The following is a 21,403-nucleotide window of genomic DNA, read 5'->3' as shown; positions in this document are numbered from 1 at the left end:
TGAAATAAATAAAGTATTTTTTAAAAAGTACATAGACTTAGTGAAATATAGCATAAGGACAAAAATAACTGCTTTTAAAAAAAACAGTAAAATTCATTCAGTAGTCTTATAAATGGTAATATTAGTACTATTACGTTAAAGCTATTTATATATATTTTCAGGAAAAAAACCTATGTTAATGTTAGGAACCAAGATATTTAGTATAAGACAAAAAAGATACAAACTCATAGTAAAAACCATTTTATACTTTTTTTTTTAAGATTTTATTTATTTATTTGAGAGAGAGAGAATGAGAGAGAACACATGAAAGGGGGGAGGGTCAGAGGGAGAAGCAGACTCCCTGCCAAGCAGGGAGCCCAATGTGGGACTCGATCCAGGGACTCCAGGATCATGACCTGAGCCGAAGGCAGTTGCTTAACCAACTGAGCCACCCAGGCGCCCAAAAACCATTTTATACTCTTAAATTTGAACTCATGTTTTGTTTTGCCATATATAAAGGGATAGAAATACTCCCTAGTTCTTATCACTTAAAAGCTTAAAAGCAGTGACAACCCAGAAGCAATGAGCACCTTTAGTGCCCAAACAATTCTTTCTAAATCGCATTCCCCACTGAAAGGAACCAGGGCTTTTTGGAGAAATGGCTGATTTCAGCCTGAAGGAGAAATATTACAAGATGAACCTGGGACATACTGTTGTGCCAAAAGCAAAGAAGCTAGCAAACACTAATCAGGTCCTGTCAAAATGACAAGTCACTTTGAAGGCACTTCCATTAGCTAAAGCTGGGGCAATTTACACATCAAAAAATCCCACTGACTTCAATTGATTGAAACCTACTAAACATATATAAATCTGTGAGTTCATAAAATATATTTAAAAATCCACGAGTTCGGGGTGCCTGGGTGGCTCAGTTGGTTAAGCAACTGCCTTCGGCTCAGGTCATGATCCTGGAGTCCCGGGATCGAGTCCCGCATCGGGCTCCCTGCTCGACGGGGAGTCTGCATCTCCCTCTGACCCTCCCCCCTCTCATGCTCTCTCTATCTCATTCTCTCTCTCAAATAAATAAATAAAATCTTTAAAAAAAAAAAATCCACGAGTTCTCTTTCTTCAAGGACAGAAAAAGTCAAAAGACAAGCAAAGCTCATTCATCACTGCTAGAGTATGTACCAACTCTTATTCTAAAAATTAGCAATTAAAGAAAAAGATTTAAGCATTTACTTTGCCCTTCCAGTATGCGCTGAAATTCATGGCAACCAAACAGCCCACTTGATGTTGAAAGTTCTTCACAGAAAAATGTCAGTTAATGTATGCAGAAGGAATGAAAGATTTAGAAAATCACCATTTTGCAACTGTTGATAAAATCAGTCTTCTCAACTTAAAAGACATAAAACCTTTCCTGAATCTCCCCCTTCAAATAAGAAATCTTTCTGTCCTTTAAATTATATCAGGTCTCTTATTTATACTCTTGCAACACTTAATCGTAATATAAGGAAGAAGAAAGTGATGTCTGTGTTAAATTGTTTCAGTAATGACCCTCAATGAATCTCCCCTATGTTTTAATGCTCTTGTAATTTTCTGTGTAATCCTCTCCCACGTGGGCTCTGGACTGGCCATGAGACTTGACATGGCTAATGGTAGAGTAGCAAATGAGATACAAGCAGAGACTTGAAAAGTGCTTGCACAATGGGATTTGCTCTGTTATTGATGGAGACTCTTCTGCTACAATATAAGCCCAGGCTAGCCTTAGACTTATGTGGCCCAACGAATATAATCAGCAATCTAAGTACCTTAGACTGTCCATTCCAATCAAACTGACAAATAACCCCAGCTATATGAGTAACTTCAAGAGAGTCCACCAGAAGAACCACTCAGCCAAGCCTAGCCCAAACTGCTGATCCACAAAATCTACAGCAAACAAAATGGTGGTTGTTTTAAGTCAAAGCCAAAGTTTGGGGATGGTTTATTATGCAATAGATACAATTAGATATAGTAGATGCAATGTGGTATCTTCTCCACAAAAAAGAAAAGGAACCTTTTTGAGGCTGGGAACCCTAAACAGAATGAGGTATTCACCACAATTCCTAGTAAGGACACAATAAAAGTGTCCACCTGAATTTAATGGGACACACCATAGTTTTAACACATTAAAAAAAAAGGATTAATGTAACTACTCCATTACATCATTCTGTTTTCCATCTTTTCTTTTTTAACTGTTTAAGTTAAACAAGAAACTGGAAGACTAAATGACAACTGCCAATCTAGTTTTCAGGGTATTTGAGTAAAATCAAGATGTTTTTATTCAATAACAATAGGCATTGGTGGAAAGAATACTGGAAAACCAACCCTCTCATACACGGTTAGTGAGAGTATAATTAAATGCAAAAAATGTACATACTCTCTGACTTTGTGCTCAGGAAATTACTCAGTGGTACCACCTATATATGTACAAGCATGTTCACTGCAGTATTGTTTATAATAGCAAAACTGGAAACAAAACTAAATGTCCTTCAACAGGGGAATAGTTAAATTTTGATAATCCATAGAATATAATATAGCTCTTAAAAATAAACAAATAATAAAAGAAGTAGTTCTGGGGCACCTGGGTGGCTCAGTCATTTAAGTGTCCAACTCTTGATTTTGGCTCAGGTCATGATCTCAGAGTCGTTGAGATCGAGCACCACATAGGGCTCCACACTGGGCATGAAGCCTGCTTAAGATTCTCTCTCTCCCTCTCCTTCTGAGCCTCTACCCCCCCCCCCACCCCACCTGCATGCTCGCAGGCACTCACTCTATCAAAAAAAAAAAGAAGTTCTGAAAGTGGTGGTACTTAAAGATCTCCAAACTATACTACGTGAAAAAAATTCAAACTCATATGAAGAATGATCGTATTTTTATAATATTAATGGATATATGCATCAGAAAATTGTGGAAAAACACAAAGAAACTATCAGCAATGATTACTGGAGAAGGGACCTTCTACTTTTCATTTTATACCTTCTGTACTCCTAATTCTAACTCCTGACTGTCAGTCTCAAACTTCATATAAAATTTGACTCTTAAGTCCTGCCTGCTTGCTCTAAATCTTCAACTTTGAAAATGGTCACTAATACTCTTCATTCTAATCTTCATAACAATTCTACCACCTTTAAACTTGTCTCATAATTCATTTTTGCTAATTACTTTTTTTTGTCCTCAGAATTCGTTCTTATTTCTCTGCCCTCTTAAAACTGAATATATCCTGGGGCGCCGGGGTGGCTCAGTTGTTAAGCGTCTGCCTTCGGCTCAGGTCATGGTCCCAGGGTCCTGGGATCCAGCCCAGCATTGGGCTCCCTGCTCTGCGGGAAGCCTGCTTCTCCCTCTCCCACTCCCCCCTCTCTCGCGTTCTCTCTCTCTGCTGAATAAATTAAAATATATACATATAAAAAAATTGAATATATCCTGATCCATATTAAATCCTGAAGTAGAAGGCTTACTCAGATTTTTGCAATAATATGACTTAGAAAACTTATAGTACCAAATAACACCACAGATGCTTCTCTATCCATCATACAACTATATACAATAATAGTACGCTTCTTGGGCACCTGGCTGGCACAACAGGTAGAGTGTGCAACTCTTGATCTCCGAGTCCTGAGTTCAAGCCCCACACTGGGTAGGGTTACTTAAAATAAATAAATAGATAGATAGATAGATAGATAGATAGATAGATAGATAGATAGATAGATAGATAGATAGACAGACAGACAGACAGACAGATAGATAGATAGATAGATAGATAGATAGATAGATAGATAGATAAATTTGCCGATATATCACAGTTAACTCTAACTTATTTATATTAGCTTTCAGCTGAGAACAATTCCTATTTTCTGAAATGTGAGCAATTCCATCTAAACTAGAGCCATCCTACAACTTTAATGAGCAAGCAAATACAGTCACCCATGTTGTTAAATTATTGATACTAAATTGAGTGCAATCCCTATTCAAGTCGTTTTCCCAAGTGGCTTCTAAGAGGCTATGCCTCCTGTTGCATCTAATTCCAACACTCTCCAAAATTTCTCAAGTGCTAACACAAAACATACTTCTGCATCGTAAGTCCTTCCTGCTAACCCACTGACACACAATACTACACAATGCCAAAGAAGGGGTCAGAAGCATATTCTTACCGAATGCAACTGGCTCTTGTTTTCAGTAGGGTCTGTCAAGTGTTCCAAACACAAAAGTCCACCTAAATCTAGGAAGAGTGATTCAGAGTATAGAAGTTGGAGTCACACAGACTTGCATTCAACTTCCAGTTTACCACTTAGAAGTCTTGCAGATTTATTAACTTCTCTAAGCCCAAATTCCCATTTGTAAAGTGGAACTAACAATGTCAGCCTCACAGAACTGTTGTAAGGATTAGATGAAATAATACATTTAAAATGTTTAAACCAGTGCCTAGCATTTGATAATATACTATAAATAACAGTCACTCATAACATTAAGACTTGAATCAAACTTTAAAAGTTGGAGAGCATCTCAAAAATTATGTTCCAATTGTATCACTTCATAGACAATGAAACTAAGCTCTAGAAAGTATAACTGGCTTACCTGACATCACTCTGCTATCTAATGGTAAAGTTGCAATTAAAACTTAGGTTTCCCAGGTCCCAATTCAATATTCTCTCTACTAACCAAAATATTTCTTGGTCATCTGTCTGGTACCCATCAAGACAATTTCTCTAATCTCAATTTCTTCAATGATAAATTATAGGGACGGATGATGGATCATGATCATGGATCCTTCTAACTCTAAAATTCTTATTCTATGATTCATTTGGGTCCTAAACTGGCTACCTTAAAAGCATGTCCATAGAAATAGTCAACTATATTTCCAATTTCTATATATACTTTGCTTTCTTATGGACATGTTCAAAACTCTAAAACTTTTATCAGTTATTAACGGTTACATGAAAGTAATTTACCTCTCAAAAGAAACCAAAAAAAAAAAAAGAAAAAGGCAGCCAAGTCAATAAGAAATTGAGATTATTAAAACTAATTATAGATAAGTTATTAGTAACTAAATTGGGTTTGTAGACATCACACAATTAAGTCAATATTAAGCAAAAGAGTAAAAGTTTTTTTAATATTTAACATATTTTAAAAATATCTAACATAGGGACGCCTGGGTAGCTTAGTTGGTTAAGCGTCTGCCTTTGGCTCAGGTCATGATCCCAGGGTCCTGGGACTGAGTCCTGCATCAGGCTCCTTGCTCAGCAGGGAGCCTGCTTCTCCTTCTGCCTGCAGCTCCCCCTGCTTGTATGTGCATGCTCGCTCTCACTCTCCCCCTCTCTCTGACAAATAAATAAATAAATCTTTAAAAAAAACTAACATATAATTAAATATCTAACATATAATTAAAATTGAGCTACATATTTGAAGCAAATTTAGAGTATTATTTTTTTAAGATTTTATTTATTTATTTGAGAGAGAGAAAGCACGAGAGCAGGGGGGAGGGGTAGAGGGAGAGGGAGAAGCAGACTCCCCACTGAGCAGGGAGCCTGATGTGGGCCTACATCCCAGGATCCTGGGATCATGACCTGAGCAGAAGGCAGACACTTAACCAACTGAGCCACCCAGGCACCCCGAGTATCATGTGTTTTGTTTCAACAACTATGGATAGCCAGACACAAAAATATACCAAAATAAGAGTTCATACTCTACTTTTGGGAAGAAGCCACTTTTCATTTTTTAAGTCTTAAAATCTCTTGAGAGAACTGTGAATGGTGCTGATAATAAAACTTCCTGAACAGAGCATCAATGGGCCATGCTCATAATCCCAGCAAATGGTCTTACACAGTACTTAAGAATCTAACAGAAATTCTAATCTACTGGCTATGGATTCCTGTTATAAGAGATATGTAGAGTATCAGTTTCAAAGAAGTGGAACACAAAGTTCATAAAATTAAAATCCATCCTGAATATAATCATCTTTTATGAATCCGTCAGGCTATCCAAATACCAGATGATTTGTCATTTGAGTTCCCAAGGAAATAAACTCTGACACTCTGAAATCTACAAGCAGGTTTACTGGGGAGTGCTCTCAAGAACACCTGTGTGGGCACAGGGGAAGCATGACTGGGCAGAGGGAGAAGATAAACAGTACTGATCAGTAGCACAGTTGCAACAGCAACCTCAGCTAATCCTACCAAGAGTCCTGAAGCTAGATGGCCCTTCACAGAAGTCCCGAATCAAGGCAAGAGGATGATTTCTTTGTATTCCCCACATCAGCCAGTAATGAGGCTGCTTCTGGAAAGGGATATAATCTTGGGTGAGGAAGCTTCTTTCTATTAGGGCAACTCCCAGAGAAGGACACAGCTATGAGCCATCAGCTCCATGACTCTAGGCAGCTAGGACAATGTGTCTCTGTCCTGAAGGAAGATCTAAGTGCCACATCAAAGCATCCACTGCAACAAATGTACCTTACTTGCATTTGAGATACTCATAAAGGGCTATACACGGGAGGGGGGGGGGATATCTCAGTAGAGAAGGAGGAGAACTATCTTCTGGAACCTACTACATGGATGGCAGGCGCTGTGACAGTCATCTTACATGAGTTCTCAAATTTATCACTGAATCCTTACTTCCTAAGACAGTTTTTTCTCAGCAAAGATGCTAGAAAACAGGGTAAAAGTTATTTGGACTTGTTATATAACACATTTAAAATGCTACTTTAGGGTGGCAAATGATCTGCAGACTCAAAATCTTGGTACTTTCTTGGTTTTCAAATAAGAGCTTTACCCTAAGAGCACCTTAGAAATCACCTAGGTGGTGTGCTCAGTGGACAGAGAAGGAAAGTGAAGCCAAGAAAAACTCAATGATTTGCCTAAGAACATGAACTCAAGTCTCTTGTTTCCAAATTCAGTGATTTCTCTACTTGCTCTGGTGACTTTATACTCAAAAACTTAATAAAATCAAAATAACCCTGAGGCATGAATCTTATTTTAAAGCTCAATACCAACTTCTTCTGGATCATTTGCATTTTCAAAATCATGAACATAAGAAACTTGAGTTTTATACTAGTTAAAGAAATGTCAATTGGTAGTCTGGCTAAATGAAATAGTCTATCTTTCTATTAACAATAATAGCTAACATATAACCTCTATGACAGGCATGAAGCCAAGCACTTTGTCTACATTATGTCATTTAATGCTTATGACAATCCTTTGAATAAATCAAAGGGATTGCTCCCATGTAGCCAAGGAGGGGGAAATACGGTTAAAGAAGCTAAATAAATTGTTAGCTAAGATTACAAATGTAACACACAAAGCTGGGATTCAATCTGACTTCAAAGCTTGTGTTCTTAATGTTAACCATACAGCCTGTGCTTCTTCTCAATTTTCCTTTTCTGAACTACTCAAATTTCTGTGATGTAGATGGTTTATTTTCATAACCAGAAACATATTATTTTATTATTTTCAAATATTTTTATTTTAAAACTATATTATTCCTTAAAATATTTAAAAGCTGCAGAGATATGAGGTTATATCAAAAAATAAACATCCCACAGAACAAAATAAATTCATATGTCCTTATCAGATATCTAACTCAATATGATTTACCACTTAATCTACCCCACATGACAATGTATTTTGGCATAGCACTGTATAAAGACAAAAATTCTTAAAACATTTTCCAAATATTAAAGTCCAAATAAAGTATCACTGAGACTCTAAAAACTTTTATATTAGCATACTTATGTAAAACTTAGCCAGAGTCTGATATTAAAGACTGAAATGAGACTAAAGGGTGGTTTTAAATTTCAACTACTGCTCTAGTCTATGCAACACTTAAACAGATGTCAATGCAACTAAATTATTCATGTTCTTGTATTTAATCTGTCAATCAATCATAATGCAGGTAATAGTCATGCTTCTATCCTAAAGTAAGCTATCCTACCATAGTCCATGTTGAGAACATAGTCCAAGACAGCCAGGTTATATGACCCTGTGTCTACTGACCAATTGACCAAAGATGTGATCACCTGGATCAAACAGCAGATATTCACAAGCTAGCTAGCAGCCAATAATAACATGGCCCAGTGGCAAAAAAGAAAAAAAAAAGAAGTGCCCAAAGCCAAGAACGAACTACTGCTAGGTTCCACGCTTAGGCCTTTAAATTGCAAACTATAAAGAGAAATGATTAATTAGCCACACAAACTGGCACTAAAAAGAATAACAGTGTAGTCATGTGGTAAAGTAAGAGTACATGGAACACCCCAGCAAATCAAAGCTATAACCCAACCAAAGTTTCAAAAGATCATAGACTCTGAGTATGCAGAAGCCATGAAGAAAAAAACTAGAATAGAGGGTAAGAAAATTAGCTGAGAGCGGAAACAAAAGTATATAGATACAGGGGACACAGATAAAGAGTCACTGAGTTCTTTAACAGCTCAACTCTACAGTGAAAATCTATAAAGCCCTGTCATGAAAGTCCCTAATAACACTACCTTGGAGCCTTCAAAGCCTTCCAGTAAAAATGAGAGGCTCAGCCCCATACTAAATGTTTGATTTTGAATTTCCGTAAAATTCCATCTTTCTTATCGCTGAGTGCATCTTTATAACCACTACTACGCTATTTTTGAGCTAACCTGATGGATCCTTTATTCCTAGAACCAAATGAATTTAATCATAACTATTATCACTATTTTAGAGCCATGGTAAAGCTCATTCTAGAAGAATGATGTGTAAATTGTGTGTTTCATGGTACCACAACTCCTAGAAGGAATAGTCCTAAGTATTATATGACCACACTCCACTTCCAACTTCAGTTGACTAAACCATCAATGAACACCTTTGGCCAGCCAGAGACCTATGCATGACCCAATGAAAAAAGATGCAGAGGACATTTTAAGTCTTCTCTTGTATTTGGGAATTGAGACACTGGGCCAGTTGATTACACAAAGCTAAGGTGAAAAGTACATAGAATTGAGTGGTCAGAAGACCATTTGGGGTCTTGAACACACTGAGAAAACAGCAACAAGGAGGATGGACACAAAGACAGAGAGACAAGATGCCAGTGGTCCATGAAAGACAAAGACAAGAAGAACTGCCTCCATCCCTGACACCATTATCATGAGGCCTAACTGTATAGCCAATTCTTCTTCATGGATCACTTTGAAGCTTTCCAATAAATCCCCCTTTCAACTTAAACTGATTTGAGGAAGTTTCTAATCCTTGAAAATAAAAAATCATTTATTAGAACATTGTCCAAGGATGACAGATTCATTCATGCATTTAATATTTAATTAGTTTCTGCTTCCTCTAATCCATATTCCTCAGCAAGTAGTCTATGCTCCCTGATTCCAATTCCTTACTTCCCAATTTGTCCTTATGACTCTCCTGAAACTGAACTAGGTATGACTCAACTGTTCCATTCAGTGGACACTTCTCAGTACTTACTTGACTTGACTTCTCTTCAAGATATGTATTTGTACATATCTAATACTTGCCTCCACTTGTCTCCTGTGTGCTGGACCTGTATTTCCACCTGCCTTATGAACATCTCCACTGGGATGGCCACACCTCTAATTCACATTCATCTTCCTCCCCAAATCTGCTCTTCTTCCTCCTCTATTCTTTACCTTAGTCCATTCCACTATCCTCTCAGCTACCCAAACTACTCACAAGTCAATAAGCCCTATCAATTTTACACCTTAATTTTCTTGAAAGTCATTCTTTCTTTATCCCCAAAGCCAATGTCTAAATTCAAGCTTTCATCATCTCCTGAACTGAAAACTAGAGATCCAGAAATTTTGATACAATAGAGGGGCTTGGGAATCTTTTTTTTTTTTTTTTTTTAAGAATTCCAAATGATTCGAATGTGTAACAATTTTAGAACTAAAAAGTTATTATTTTCTAGCCAGTCTCTCCCCTAATGGAGCCATCCTCTCTACACAGCCACCAACATATATTATTGAAAAACCACCAAGCATCAAACACGAAGTTAGATCCTACACACTAAAAAAAAAGAAAACAAAATCCCTACCCTAAGGGATCTCAAGTCTAGTAGGGAAATAGTCAGGTAAACAAATTACAAAAATTTTCTAGAGATCTAAATTGTAATAGCTACTATGTAACAGATGTTTATTGAATGCTGGATACTGTGGTGAGTACTTCATGAACATTATTTCATTTAATCCTTCCACAACACTTTGGGATATATAATATCATCAATTTACAGATGAAGCAACTGGGTCTCAGAGAGCTTGAAATTTTGTATAAGATCTCACCCTCATGAGTGGAGGAGCCCAGGGCTTAAATGATGGTCTAATACCAAAAGCCTGTTCTCCTAATTAGTATGGGATGTTTGGGGAGAAGAAGGGGGAAAAAAAAGGTAAGCAAATAACTCCCAGTGTCACTTGAACTGAGCACTGTCTACAAGTGATGGTAGGACAGTCTGAGCAGAATAAAGCACTTATACAGAGTTATGAAGGGATGAGAGAAGAGGGTAAGTTGTGAAAAACACAATTAGTGAGAATGGCAAGGTCAAGGCCATGTGCAGAGGTAGGTGGAGATGAGCCTGAAATCGTATAAAAGAACCAGAGCATTATGGGCCTTGTGTGCCAAGGTAAAGAGTTTGGACATCTCCTATGGGCACTGATTAATTACCAACATATTTTAGAAAGATGAGTGATTTACCAATTAACTTTCTATAAAGATTACCCAGGAAAAATATTTTTGGAGGGTTTTCCTTATTACAAATTCGATCATTTAAAAACTTTCCATGGCTCCTTATTGTCTACAGTATAAAGTCCAAAACCCTTTCCAGTCTCATCTCTTACAACGACACCCATTCACATGCAGAAAAGCTCACAACTCCCATAATGCTGTGCTAGGCTGTTTATGCTCTTGCATTTGCTTGGTCCCTGTCTCTAAAGATGGCTTCTCTCCCTTGCTCCTCTTTGCCTATCACTTCTAGCCTCTGCAAGACCTTCAACAATCCCATTCCTTGTCTCCCCTCAATCCTTCCTTCACAGGACTAGTTACTTTTTCTTTTGTTCTCACAAACTCTTCCTCTATGTATCTATTAACACTTACCACATTACTTTGTAATTATTTACATATCTGTTTCCCCCACTAAAACTCCTTAGGAGTTTTTAATCCCCAAGCCCAGCAAAGTAATTAGCACAGAATAAATGCCCAATAGTATGATGAATGTCTACACACCCACACCCACACGATTTAAAAAAGGGCGGGGGGGGTGATAAGAAAAGTTTTCCTTGAAGAAATTTGGAGTATATAATAATAACAACAACAACAACAAAATACCAACATTAGCATCAGCTAACATTTACAGAGAGGTATGTGCCAGATACTGTCAAAGTCCTTTACGTATATTAATTCAGTTAGACCTTACAATAGTCCTATGAGACAGATACCATTATGACCATTTTAGTGAGACACAGAGAAATCAATAACTTGCCCAAAGCTACTCAGCTAGTAAATGGGATACAAATATCACCCCAGGCAGTCTGGCCCCAGAGTTCAGCCTGTTAACCACGAATCACACTGTCTCTTTAGCACAAGCAAAAGACCACCAGGATAAGAAGAAAAAACTCATTTCTAGCCCTGGTTCTTTTAAATCTCAATTTCTATTCTTTTTTTTTTTTTTAAGATTTTTGTATTTATTTATTTGACAGAGACACAGCGAGAGAGGGAACACAAGCAGGGGGGAGTGGGAGAGGGAGAAGCAGGCCTCCTGCAGAGCAGAGAGCCCGATGAGGGGCTCGATCCCAGGACTCTGGGACCATGACCTAAGCCGAAGGTACACGCTTAACAACTGAGCCACCCAGGCACCCCTCAATCTCTATTCTTAACACACTAAAAGTAAATCTACACAGACAGAAAATAATTCCACTTTTTAAAATTTGTTTAATAAATTAGTAGTAACTGCATCAAACTTAAATGTGTAACCAATCTGAGAAGCCTTCCCTAACATCTCAGTTTAGATCAGGGCCCTCTTGCTGTACGCTCTTGGGGCTCCCTGTGCTTTTCCTTCCTAAGACTCATCCATGTGACGAAAAAGCTATGGGATTCTTTGAAATTCCTCTTTCACTAAGCTCCACAGAGGTCCGTGTCTCTTTTACTCATCAGTGTGTCCACAGCACACAGTGGGCCCATACTAGACATCTGAAGAATAGATATGTTCAAAAGGTCTTCCTCGGGCGTCTGGGTAGCTCAGTCAGTTGAGCATCTGACTCTTGATCTGGGCTCAGGTCATGACCTCAGGGTCATGAGACTGAACCCCACGTCAGGCTCCTCACTCAGCATGGAGTCAGCGTGAGGATTTCTCTTTCTCTCCCTCTGTCCTTCCCCCTGCTCATGCCCACGCAATCTCTCTCTCAAATAAATAAATCTTTAAAAAAAAAAAAAAAAAAGGTCTTCTTCCCTATTCATTACCTTTTTTTCTGCTCACATTGTCATCACGCTAATGCAAATCATAATTTCTTAGTGCCTAAAATATTAAAATCTCTCCTATGTGATCTCTGCCTAGACTCCCCTATGGTTTTAATATATCACATGCAACACTGACAAATAAATCTTCCTAAAACATTCCTTTTCAATACACATTCAATAAATATTATTAACTCCTACTTTGTGCCTGAAGAAAACCAGGATGTCACCCCAAAATATGCCACTTTGGCATACTGATTATTTTTAATTAAAGGCACTAAAACAGCAGGTACACAAGAACACTCTGACCCTCTTTTCTTCCTGAAAGCAGGAGATAAAACTCTCATGTGAAAGGCATCCTCACTGTAGCGGGAGGAGAAAAGACATTCTCATCACCAGAGACAGAGAATTTGGGGCTGAGAAATCTGTATAAACAAACCTTGTTAAACTAACCCTTATCTTCTTGGCTACTTCTTCACCATTTACTACCCCCCAACACAAACCCCTCTGTCTTGTTAATTCTTCACAAATGCATTGTTTCTTTGTCTAAAAGGTGTAAACACCTGTTCTGTCACTTACTTGGGTCCTCATTCTCTTGTGAAGCTGCCCATACATATGTAAAAACTTAATAAAATTTGTATCCTTTTCTCCTGTTAATCTGCCTCATGTCAGTTTAATTCCAAGTAAGGCCTAGCCAGACACCAAAGAAGGTAAAGAGAAATTCTGCCTCTCCTACATACCAAATATATTTCACTGCTTAATAAAATCTTATGATTTCCTGGGGCGCCTGGGTGGCTCAGTTGGTTAAGCGACTGCCTTCGGCTCAGGTCATGATCCTGGAGTCCCGGGATCGAGTCCCTCATCGGGCTCCCTGCTCAGCAGGGAGCCTGCTTCTCCCTCTCTGACCCTCCTCGCTCTCATGCTCTCTCTCTATCATTCTCTCTCTCTCGATAAATAAATAAAAATCCTTAAAAAAATTATGGAAAAAAAATAAAATCTTATGATTTCCTAATGCCTAAAGAATAAAGTTCAAAATGTCAAATTTGTCTGCTGAAATAAATGAGAAGGAAAGCCACCCCAGACCTGGGTTTCTAATCCCATTCCCCACTAAAAGAAATAGGGCTCCTCAGAGAAATGGCCAATTTCAGGGCTGGGAGAGAGTAATGGATGAACTTAGAATACATTGTTATGCCAGAAAGTAAGGAAGAGCTAAAAAAAAAAAGAAAAAAAAAATTATAGAACCATGACAAAACAACATAGGGGCCACACGAAAGGGGCTCTCACTGTTCAAATCTGACACAGTTTGACCACCAAAATAATTAAGTACAGTGATGAGTTATAAACCATTTTTAAAAACTGAAATTATGAGTCCATAACAACAGGAAAGCAAAAAAAAGGAAGCTGAGGAGGAGGAGAGATGGATGGAGAGAGGGAAGGAAAAACAGGAAAGCCAATGACCAACTGGTAAAGAAGAAGGGAATGCTGGGGCACCTGGGTGGCTCAGATGGTTAAGCGTCTGCCTTCAGCTCAGATCATGATCCCAGGGTCCTAGAATCAAGCCCCAAATTGGGCTCCTGGCAGAGCAGGGAGCCTGCTTCTCCCTCTCCCTGTGCCTCTCCCCCTGCTCATGCTCTCTCTCTCTGTATCTTTGTGTCTCAAATGAATAAATAAATAAATAATAAAAATTAAAAAAAAGAAGGGAATGCTGGAGTGGGAAAATCATTTTGCAGTCACTACGGTGAAGACTAGATGAAGCAAGAATGAACAATGAATGCTAAATTTAGGGGAAATTTTTGATAAGGAGCAAGATATTTGCATGATCTTATAAGCAGATGTCTATTTACTGCAAAAAGAAGAAAAAATATTATACAGTCAAAAAGTTGGACTACACCTTAACCTTTGACAAGATAATCAAAACTAACAGCACCTACGAAGGACAGAAAGACATCATGGGCCTCCAGATGTGATAACCTGAGAAGGACACATCTTCTAGGCAACACTCTGGCCCAGAATGCATAATTTCAATCTAATCACAAGAAAATACCAGGTAAAAATAACATGAAGAATAGTATAGGTGAAAAAAAGCTGGAGAGGATCTGTACTCTTCAAAAATACAAAGACATGTTGTGATGAAAAGAGGCTATACCAATATAACAACTAAATATAATATCTAATCGTAACTAGACCCTAAACTGGTGAAGGGGAAATGCTACAAAGGACATTACCAGATCAACTGGCAAAACTGGAATTATAGATAGCAAGTGAACCAATATAAATTAATTAAGTTAACCACTATACTGTGGTTATGTAAATGAATATACTATTCTTCATTGAAGTATTCAGATGTAAAAGACCATAACTGATCTTCAAATCAATCAGAAAAAAAAAAAAAAATGACAGAGAGTAAGAGAAGAGAGAAGAAAGTGTCCCTTGTATTATTTTATTCTTGCAACTTTTTATAAATTTGAAACTAGTTCCAAATAAAAAGTTAAAAGTTATATATGAACTCAACTAGACCTGCACCATCCAATACAATAGCCATTATTGACATGGGGCTGTAGAGTAGTTGAAATATGGTTAGTCCAAATTGAGACATGCTGCTCATGCAAAATACACACCAGATTTCAAAGACTTAGTCAAAAAAAAAAAAAAAGGAATGTAAGATATCTGAATAATAATTTTTATACTGATTACATGTTGAATATTTTAAATATATTGGGTCAAAAGAAATATATTTTAAAAATTAATTTCACTTTTTACTTTAAATGTGGCTACTAGAAACTTTATTTTTTTTTTAAGATTTATTTATTTACTTAAGAGAGAGAGTTCACGAGCGAGGGTAGGGGCAGAGGGAGAGGGAGAGAGAGAATCCCAAGCAGACTTCCCGCTGAGTACAGAGCCCAAAGTAGGGCTTGATCCCAAGAACCTGAGATCATGACCTGAGCAGAAACCAAGAGTTGGATGCTTAACAGACTGAGCCACCCATGCGCCCCTTTTTTGTTGTCGTTTTTAAAGATTATTTATTTGAGAGAGAGAGACTTTAAATTATGTATGTAACTCACATTTGCACTGAACAGGGCTGAGCTAGACAATCAAGAATCTCCACAATGGGGTGCCACATTATCTTTGCAAATGTCTTTCTCAATTTCTTTCTGCTCTAAACATATCTCTTATCTCTAAAAGTCACTTGGTTTAAGCTACTTGAGGGTAAGGACTGTATCCTATTCACTGCTGTATCCCCAGTTTCTAGCACAAAGCAAGTGTTATAAATATCTGTTTATTAAAAGGCTATATGCAAAGGAAAAAGGGAGGGCAGGAAGAATGAACTTATTCCCATTTCTGTGTCTTGCTTATACTGTTCCTCCTTCCTAAAAAGAAACCTTCCTCTCTAAGACCTCTCCTAAACACACACATTCTTCAAAACCCTGTCTCATGCTCATTTTCTCCAAGACTCCCCGCTCACACAGGCTGGTTCCGATCTTTCCTCCCCTGTATTACTACAGCCTTCATTGTCTATATCATTTTCTTTGGCACTTAATCATATCCTTGAGGAAGAAGTTAGGTCTCGTATTTTCCCCCTATCTTCCACAGTGATTAGCACAGTGCTAACCATTATCAATTTGAGTAGTGGAGGAAAGGGTAACAAGGTGCCAGAAAAAGGGAAATGGATTGTGCTGGGAAAATTTGGCTCTTGTCTCAGTTTTGACATCTACTAACTGTGTTGCCTTAGATATCAGTTAATCTGTTTTTACTTCCTCGTTTTTAAAATCAGACCTGCTGACCATAAAAAAAAAAAGCCTTTTATTTCTACAATTCTATAATAATTAAATCCATTGTTTTCTTTGGCAATGTTATTGATATATACCAGTGAAAGGAAATCTAATACACTAAGAGTAAATTTCTTAAGAAAGAAATAGCAATAAAGTTTACAAACTGCCTAAAGTACTAAATACTGATCATTTATTCTGTCTGGTCATCAAGCACTTTATTTTTTCTTTCTTTTAAAGATTTTATTTTTAAGTAATCTCCACATCCAATGTGGGGCTGGAACCTAAAACCCTGAGATCAAGAGTCACATGCTCCAGGATGAGCCAGCCGGGTGCACCATGGTCATCAAGCACTTCAAATTCATAGTTCTCTTCAAAGGACCATTAAGCAAAATAGTTAACACATACATACTGGAACTACCTTAAAATTTTTCTTTTCTAATTCAGACCCTTTCAAGCCTCAAAAAGACAACTTTTAATAAGCTAATGGAAAAAAAAAAGAAGAAGGAAGAGGAGGAGAAAAACCAGAAACAAATTTTCTGTAAAGTACCCTTGGGACCTTACTGGTGATATTCAAACACTCTGAGTTACAACTGATTGTAAGCACATTGTCTCTATCTTCTTTCAAAAATGCTTTTTTAAAGGACACTATTCAGAAGAAAATAACAACAGTTAAAAGGAAAAGGTCATCTAAAAACAGAACGTTAAAAGAATGCAATATAATTTCAAAGCATGGAGACCATTTCAAACGAATCTCTAAATTAGCAACTTTCATCTTAATCTTGTATTTTATTACCTCTGCTGAGAAACAAGATTATCAGTGTGGGGTAAAATAAAATGGTTGTCACGTTACATAATGTAAAGATTCTAGTTATACTTGCTAGTAAATACCACCTGTGGACTTAATAAAATGTATATGGTAGGTTCTAAACTAGTAATACAAATCACCAGATTTCTTTAAGGCTTTTATCAAAATGCCCCTATTACATGCTGAGATTTAACACTGACCCATCTGCAAGATAAATGCTGAACTCCTCTGAAAGGACTCTAGATCCTCTAGGGATCTAGTCTGTAGCTACCCATGCAGCTTCATCTCCCACTAATCCCTGCACATCATTTCACTTCCTAAACTTAATTGTTCACACTCCTCCTCCTATTACCTGCCCCTTTCATGACTTCATGCCTTGGCATTTGCTGCTCCCTCTGCCTGACATGCTCTTCCTTCTTTGGAGCTGAGAATATGACCTCCTCCCAGAAGCTTGTCCTGATGGTCCCAACACCCTCACACAGAGTAGCACTCAGGGCACTCTTCATTCTTCTATTACAGAGCATTGTAATCACTTTTAGATGTCCACTTCCCCTACCTGGCTGTGAGTTTTAAAGGCAGGACCCATACCTTCTTAACTGTTTCCCAGTCCCTTGCATAAGTTTGGTGTTTCCTGACACTCACTATAAATATACAGGGGTATAAAAGTAACTGTGAGAAACAATTCAAATTTTCCTATTAAAAGAGTATACACATTTAACACAGTGGTTCTCAATCAGGGGCAATTTTGTCCTTAGGAAACATATGGTAAAGCATGAAGATAATTTTGGTTGTCACAAAAGAGGAAAGGGATGGGGGAGAGGGTGTACTGGCATGAAGTGAGTAGAAGCCAGAGGGATGCTGCTGAACATCTTAGAATGCAAAAGAACAGCCCCCCCACCAACAACAAAGAATTATCCAGTCACACACGTCAATAGTACCTTGGTTAAGAAAGTCAGTTGTCAAGTGACTTATTCACATGTGATGATCCCACATCACATCTCAGCAATAATCAGAATTTCAATTTTGCAATTTCAATAGAAACTTCTGTAACAGTTGTGTATGCACCAACACATGGTCTTTATATAAAAATGATCCTTATACAATGGTAATGCTTAACAACATTAAACCAAGAGTATTGGAAAGCATCCCGTATTTCTGAAAATTAATCTATAACTACCAGAAGCTATTCTTTTATTCAAAGTTTTTTTGTTGTTGTTTTGTTTTTTTAAATAATCTCTACACCCAACATGAGGATTGAACTCATGACCCCAAGGTCAAGAGTCGCATGCTCCCGGGACTGAGCCAGCCAGGCACCCCTACCAGAAGCTACGCTTAAGTCAGTAAACACTTCATTTTATTCATAAACTTTAAAGCAAACCATAGGCAAACTAATTTTCAGATGTGGAACTATGAGAGAAAGACAGTCTGAGGCATGAGGTAATCAGTTCCTCCAGGTCCGACAGAAGAAAAATCTCCAAGTACAACAAGTAAATCATGCACAGATGTCTTTACTGTTGAACACAGGAACTGACGGCAAGAGTAAAGGGCATGCCCTTGCTATTGCCAAAATCATCAGCTCATCGAGATTTTAAAAAACCACTGCAAAAAATCATCAGATGTCAATACAGGGTGGTAGACACAAAAGTTACCTATTTCTCCCCCTGATATATGACCAAGTTTCACATGACTTGAACATTTCACAAAGCTACGCAGGATCCAAGAACACTCCCTTTCTATACAGTGGATGACTCAACTGTCTTTGGCACATTCCTTGACTGAATACTACAAATTCACTCATTTCTTTTGTCCTTTGAACTGGTTATTCTACTCCCTCAGTAACCAACTGAGTTTGGCCCAACTTTGCAATCATTTACATTTTGTTGCACCCTATCAGTTTAAAAATAAAAGGCTACCCAAAACAAAAACTTGAGTACAGCAACTCTTGTAGGAAATGATACTCTATTATCCTAGGGACTGATTTCTAAACAATACACATACAGCTTTCCAATGCTCTTGTCTTTATATCTTAAGGTTTTTCCAGCTATCGAATAGGGATAAGAGCACTGGCAGAAAGTGAAGGAGTTAAGTGTCTGTCACTGGATGAAGCTTCCTGCGAATTTATTCTTGGAGAGCTCAAAAAAGGTACTGGGCTGAAAGGGCGAAACGCATTTTTAATTGGGGGGGGAAAAGTTTCCAACAGTGAGTAATATCTTCCTTCTCAGCTGATTTTGCCAGTAAGTGTCGGTACCACGGTTGGGCCTGAGCTAGGCCGGCTTTCACCACATTACCCTGCAAAACCGCAGCCGAATGTGGCAGGTGCGAGCAAAGTTGGGGGGCGCGGTGGGCGGGGAGGGGGAGAGGCTGAGCAAGCCTCCCGCAATCTCCCGCGGGGCGCTCTCCACCCGGCTGGAGGCACTAACTCTCCATTCGCACTGCCATTCCCGGAGCTGGAAGGAACGCGCCGGCACCACACCCTCCCGCCCCGCCGCCCCTCTCACTGACAGCCCCGCGCGGGAGCACGACGCCGGGCCTGGGCGCGCGGGGCCGCCCGGGGACTCGGCGCCCGCGCGGGCTCCGGCCTGCCTGCCCCACCCGCCCTCCCTGCCCCCGCGGCCCGCCCCCGGGCCGGACGGCCGAGGCCTAACCACCTCCCGGGCTGCGGGGCCTACAGAAGGAAGGAGCCCGCGCCAAGGAGCGGCACCCGGGCCGCCGCCTCGGCTCCTCAGCGCGGCGGCGGCGCCCGCAGCCCCGGCTCGGGCTCTCCGGCTCACGTGCTGCCGGAAAGACGGTTTCACTCTCTTACCCTCTGCAAAATCCTCCTAAACATGGTTTAAACACCACCCGGGCCGCCGCGGTGACTCTCCGGACCCTACGCGGGACCACTCACTACTCCGGGGAGCGCGAGCGGGAGAGACGGAGTCGGGAAGGGACGGGGGAGGAGGTCGGGGCTAGACGGTGGCGGGAGCCGCTCGGGCGGCCCCGACTTCCCCACAGGCGGTGAGAGGCAGCGCGCGCCAGCAAGCGACGAGGTAGCCTGCGAGCGCCCGCCCGCCGGCCGGGCCGCCCCCGTAACTGACAGCTGGGCGGACCCGCCCACCGCCGCCACGCCCTCCCGGTCTGTCCATCCGCGAGGGGCGGGGCCTCAAGGGGCCTGGCCCGGAACTGCGACCAATCGGAAGCGGCGGCGGCGTGGGCGGCTGCGTGACGGACAGGCGGCAGGACGCTGGCGCCGCCGCTCCTTCCGGCGGGCAAGGGGACGCCGCGGCGGCCGAGCGCACGCCCGCGCTCCGTCAGAGGCCGTGCCCGCGCGCCGGCCGCGAGCCCGCCGGGGAGGCGGGTGGGGAGACCAGGTCCAGGCCTGGGGATGTCCCTGACCTCGGCGGGAGGAGGGGTTCGGGGGGTGGGTACCTGAGGCAGCAGCTCAGTCTGCTTTGTAAAATTTGTCACCATGACCCTGGTCTTGACCTAGCCTGGACGGGATCCTCATTTCTGCTGGGAGCGCTTAGACCCTGGGTGAAAGCAAAGGATAGAATCGCAGCCACGATTAACCTGTTGGGCTTCCCTCCTCTTTGTTCAACCGTCGGTTTCTTTGCTCCCTTGCTTCTAATTTCAGCCAAAGAGAAAGTAAAGAATCAGAAGAAAGAATAGGGAAGAAACTGGAATTTGAGTTGGCAAGAGAAGTTTAGGGTTGTCCTTTTTGGACCATAGCATCAATATTTAATTGACTGATGTCGCTAACATGTTACACTTTTCTCTTTCTAAAGCCCTTGCGTGGCCCATTCCCCTAAGGAATATTAAGTCCTATTCTGATAATAGTCATAAAAAGTGAATCAACATTAATGCGTCTGTTTCATAAAAAAAAATAATAATAAGGTCACAGATAAACAGGACGTGGACTTCAAATTGACTTCCAGGCACCACGTCATTATTTAAACTCAAAAATCACAGCTCTGGGGGCGCCTGGGTGACTCAGTCAGTTAAGCGTGGGACTCTGGATCTCCGGCTTAGGTCTGTGATCTCCGGGTGGTGTGAGCTACTCTCCCTCTCTCTAAAATAAATAAATCTTAAAAAAAAAAAAAAAAAAGTCACAGCTGGGAAGTCCCACCCTTCTGCTAGCATTCACAGGTTTTGAGGTTCAGGCGTTTTACCCTGGGAGGAAGAGAGAAAACTTTAATATTGTTTAAATAAGGAAAGAAACGGAATAATGCAATTGACCTTGCTGGGAGAGCTACCCAAGCATGAATGGAGTGCTTTCTTCCATATCGTTTGAAAAGGTGCAGCAAATATTTTCAAATGAGTTAATGTAAAATGTTTCATAAAGTATTATATGGTGTAATATGTTTCTATTCTAGACATGTTCTGTTTTTTGTGTGTGTGTCCATAGTGCAGCAAAATAG

The 21,403-nt window shown here is 39.9% G+C and overlaps 1 protein-coding gene across 1 annotated transcript in view; it reads right to left on the bottom strand.

Moving 5' to 3' along the window:
• EEA1 (early endosome antigen 1) overlaps positions 1-20,068 on the bottom strand; it is a 127,923-nt gene extending 107,855 nt beyond the window's left edge. Inside the window, exon 1 of the mRNA XM_034987850.1 lies at positions 19,810-20,068. Within this exon, the coding sequence (XP_034843741.1) occupies positions 19,810-19,833 (24 nt within the window). The 5' untranslated portion in view covers positions 19,834-20,068. The remainder of the gene's footprint in view (positions 1-19,809) is intronic.
• Positions 20,069-21,403: the final 1,335 nt, after the last annotated feature.

The sequence above is a fragment of the Mirounga leonina genome, unplaced genomic scaffold, assembly GCF_011800145.1.
Source record: "Mirounga leonina isolate KUSES-001 unplaced genomic scaffold, KU_Mleo_1.0 Mir_418, whole genome shotgun sequence".
Classification (NCBI taxonomy): Eukaryota; Metazoa; Chordata; class Mammalia; order Carnivora; family Phocidae; genus Mirounga; species Mirounga leonina.
This window is presented reverse-complemented; position numbering and strand designations above follow the sequence as displayed.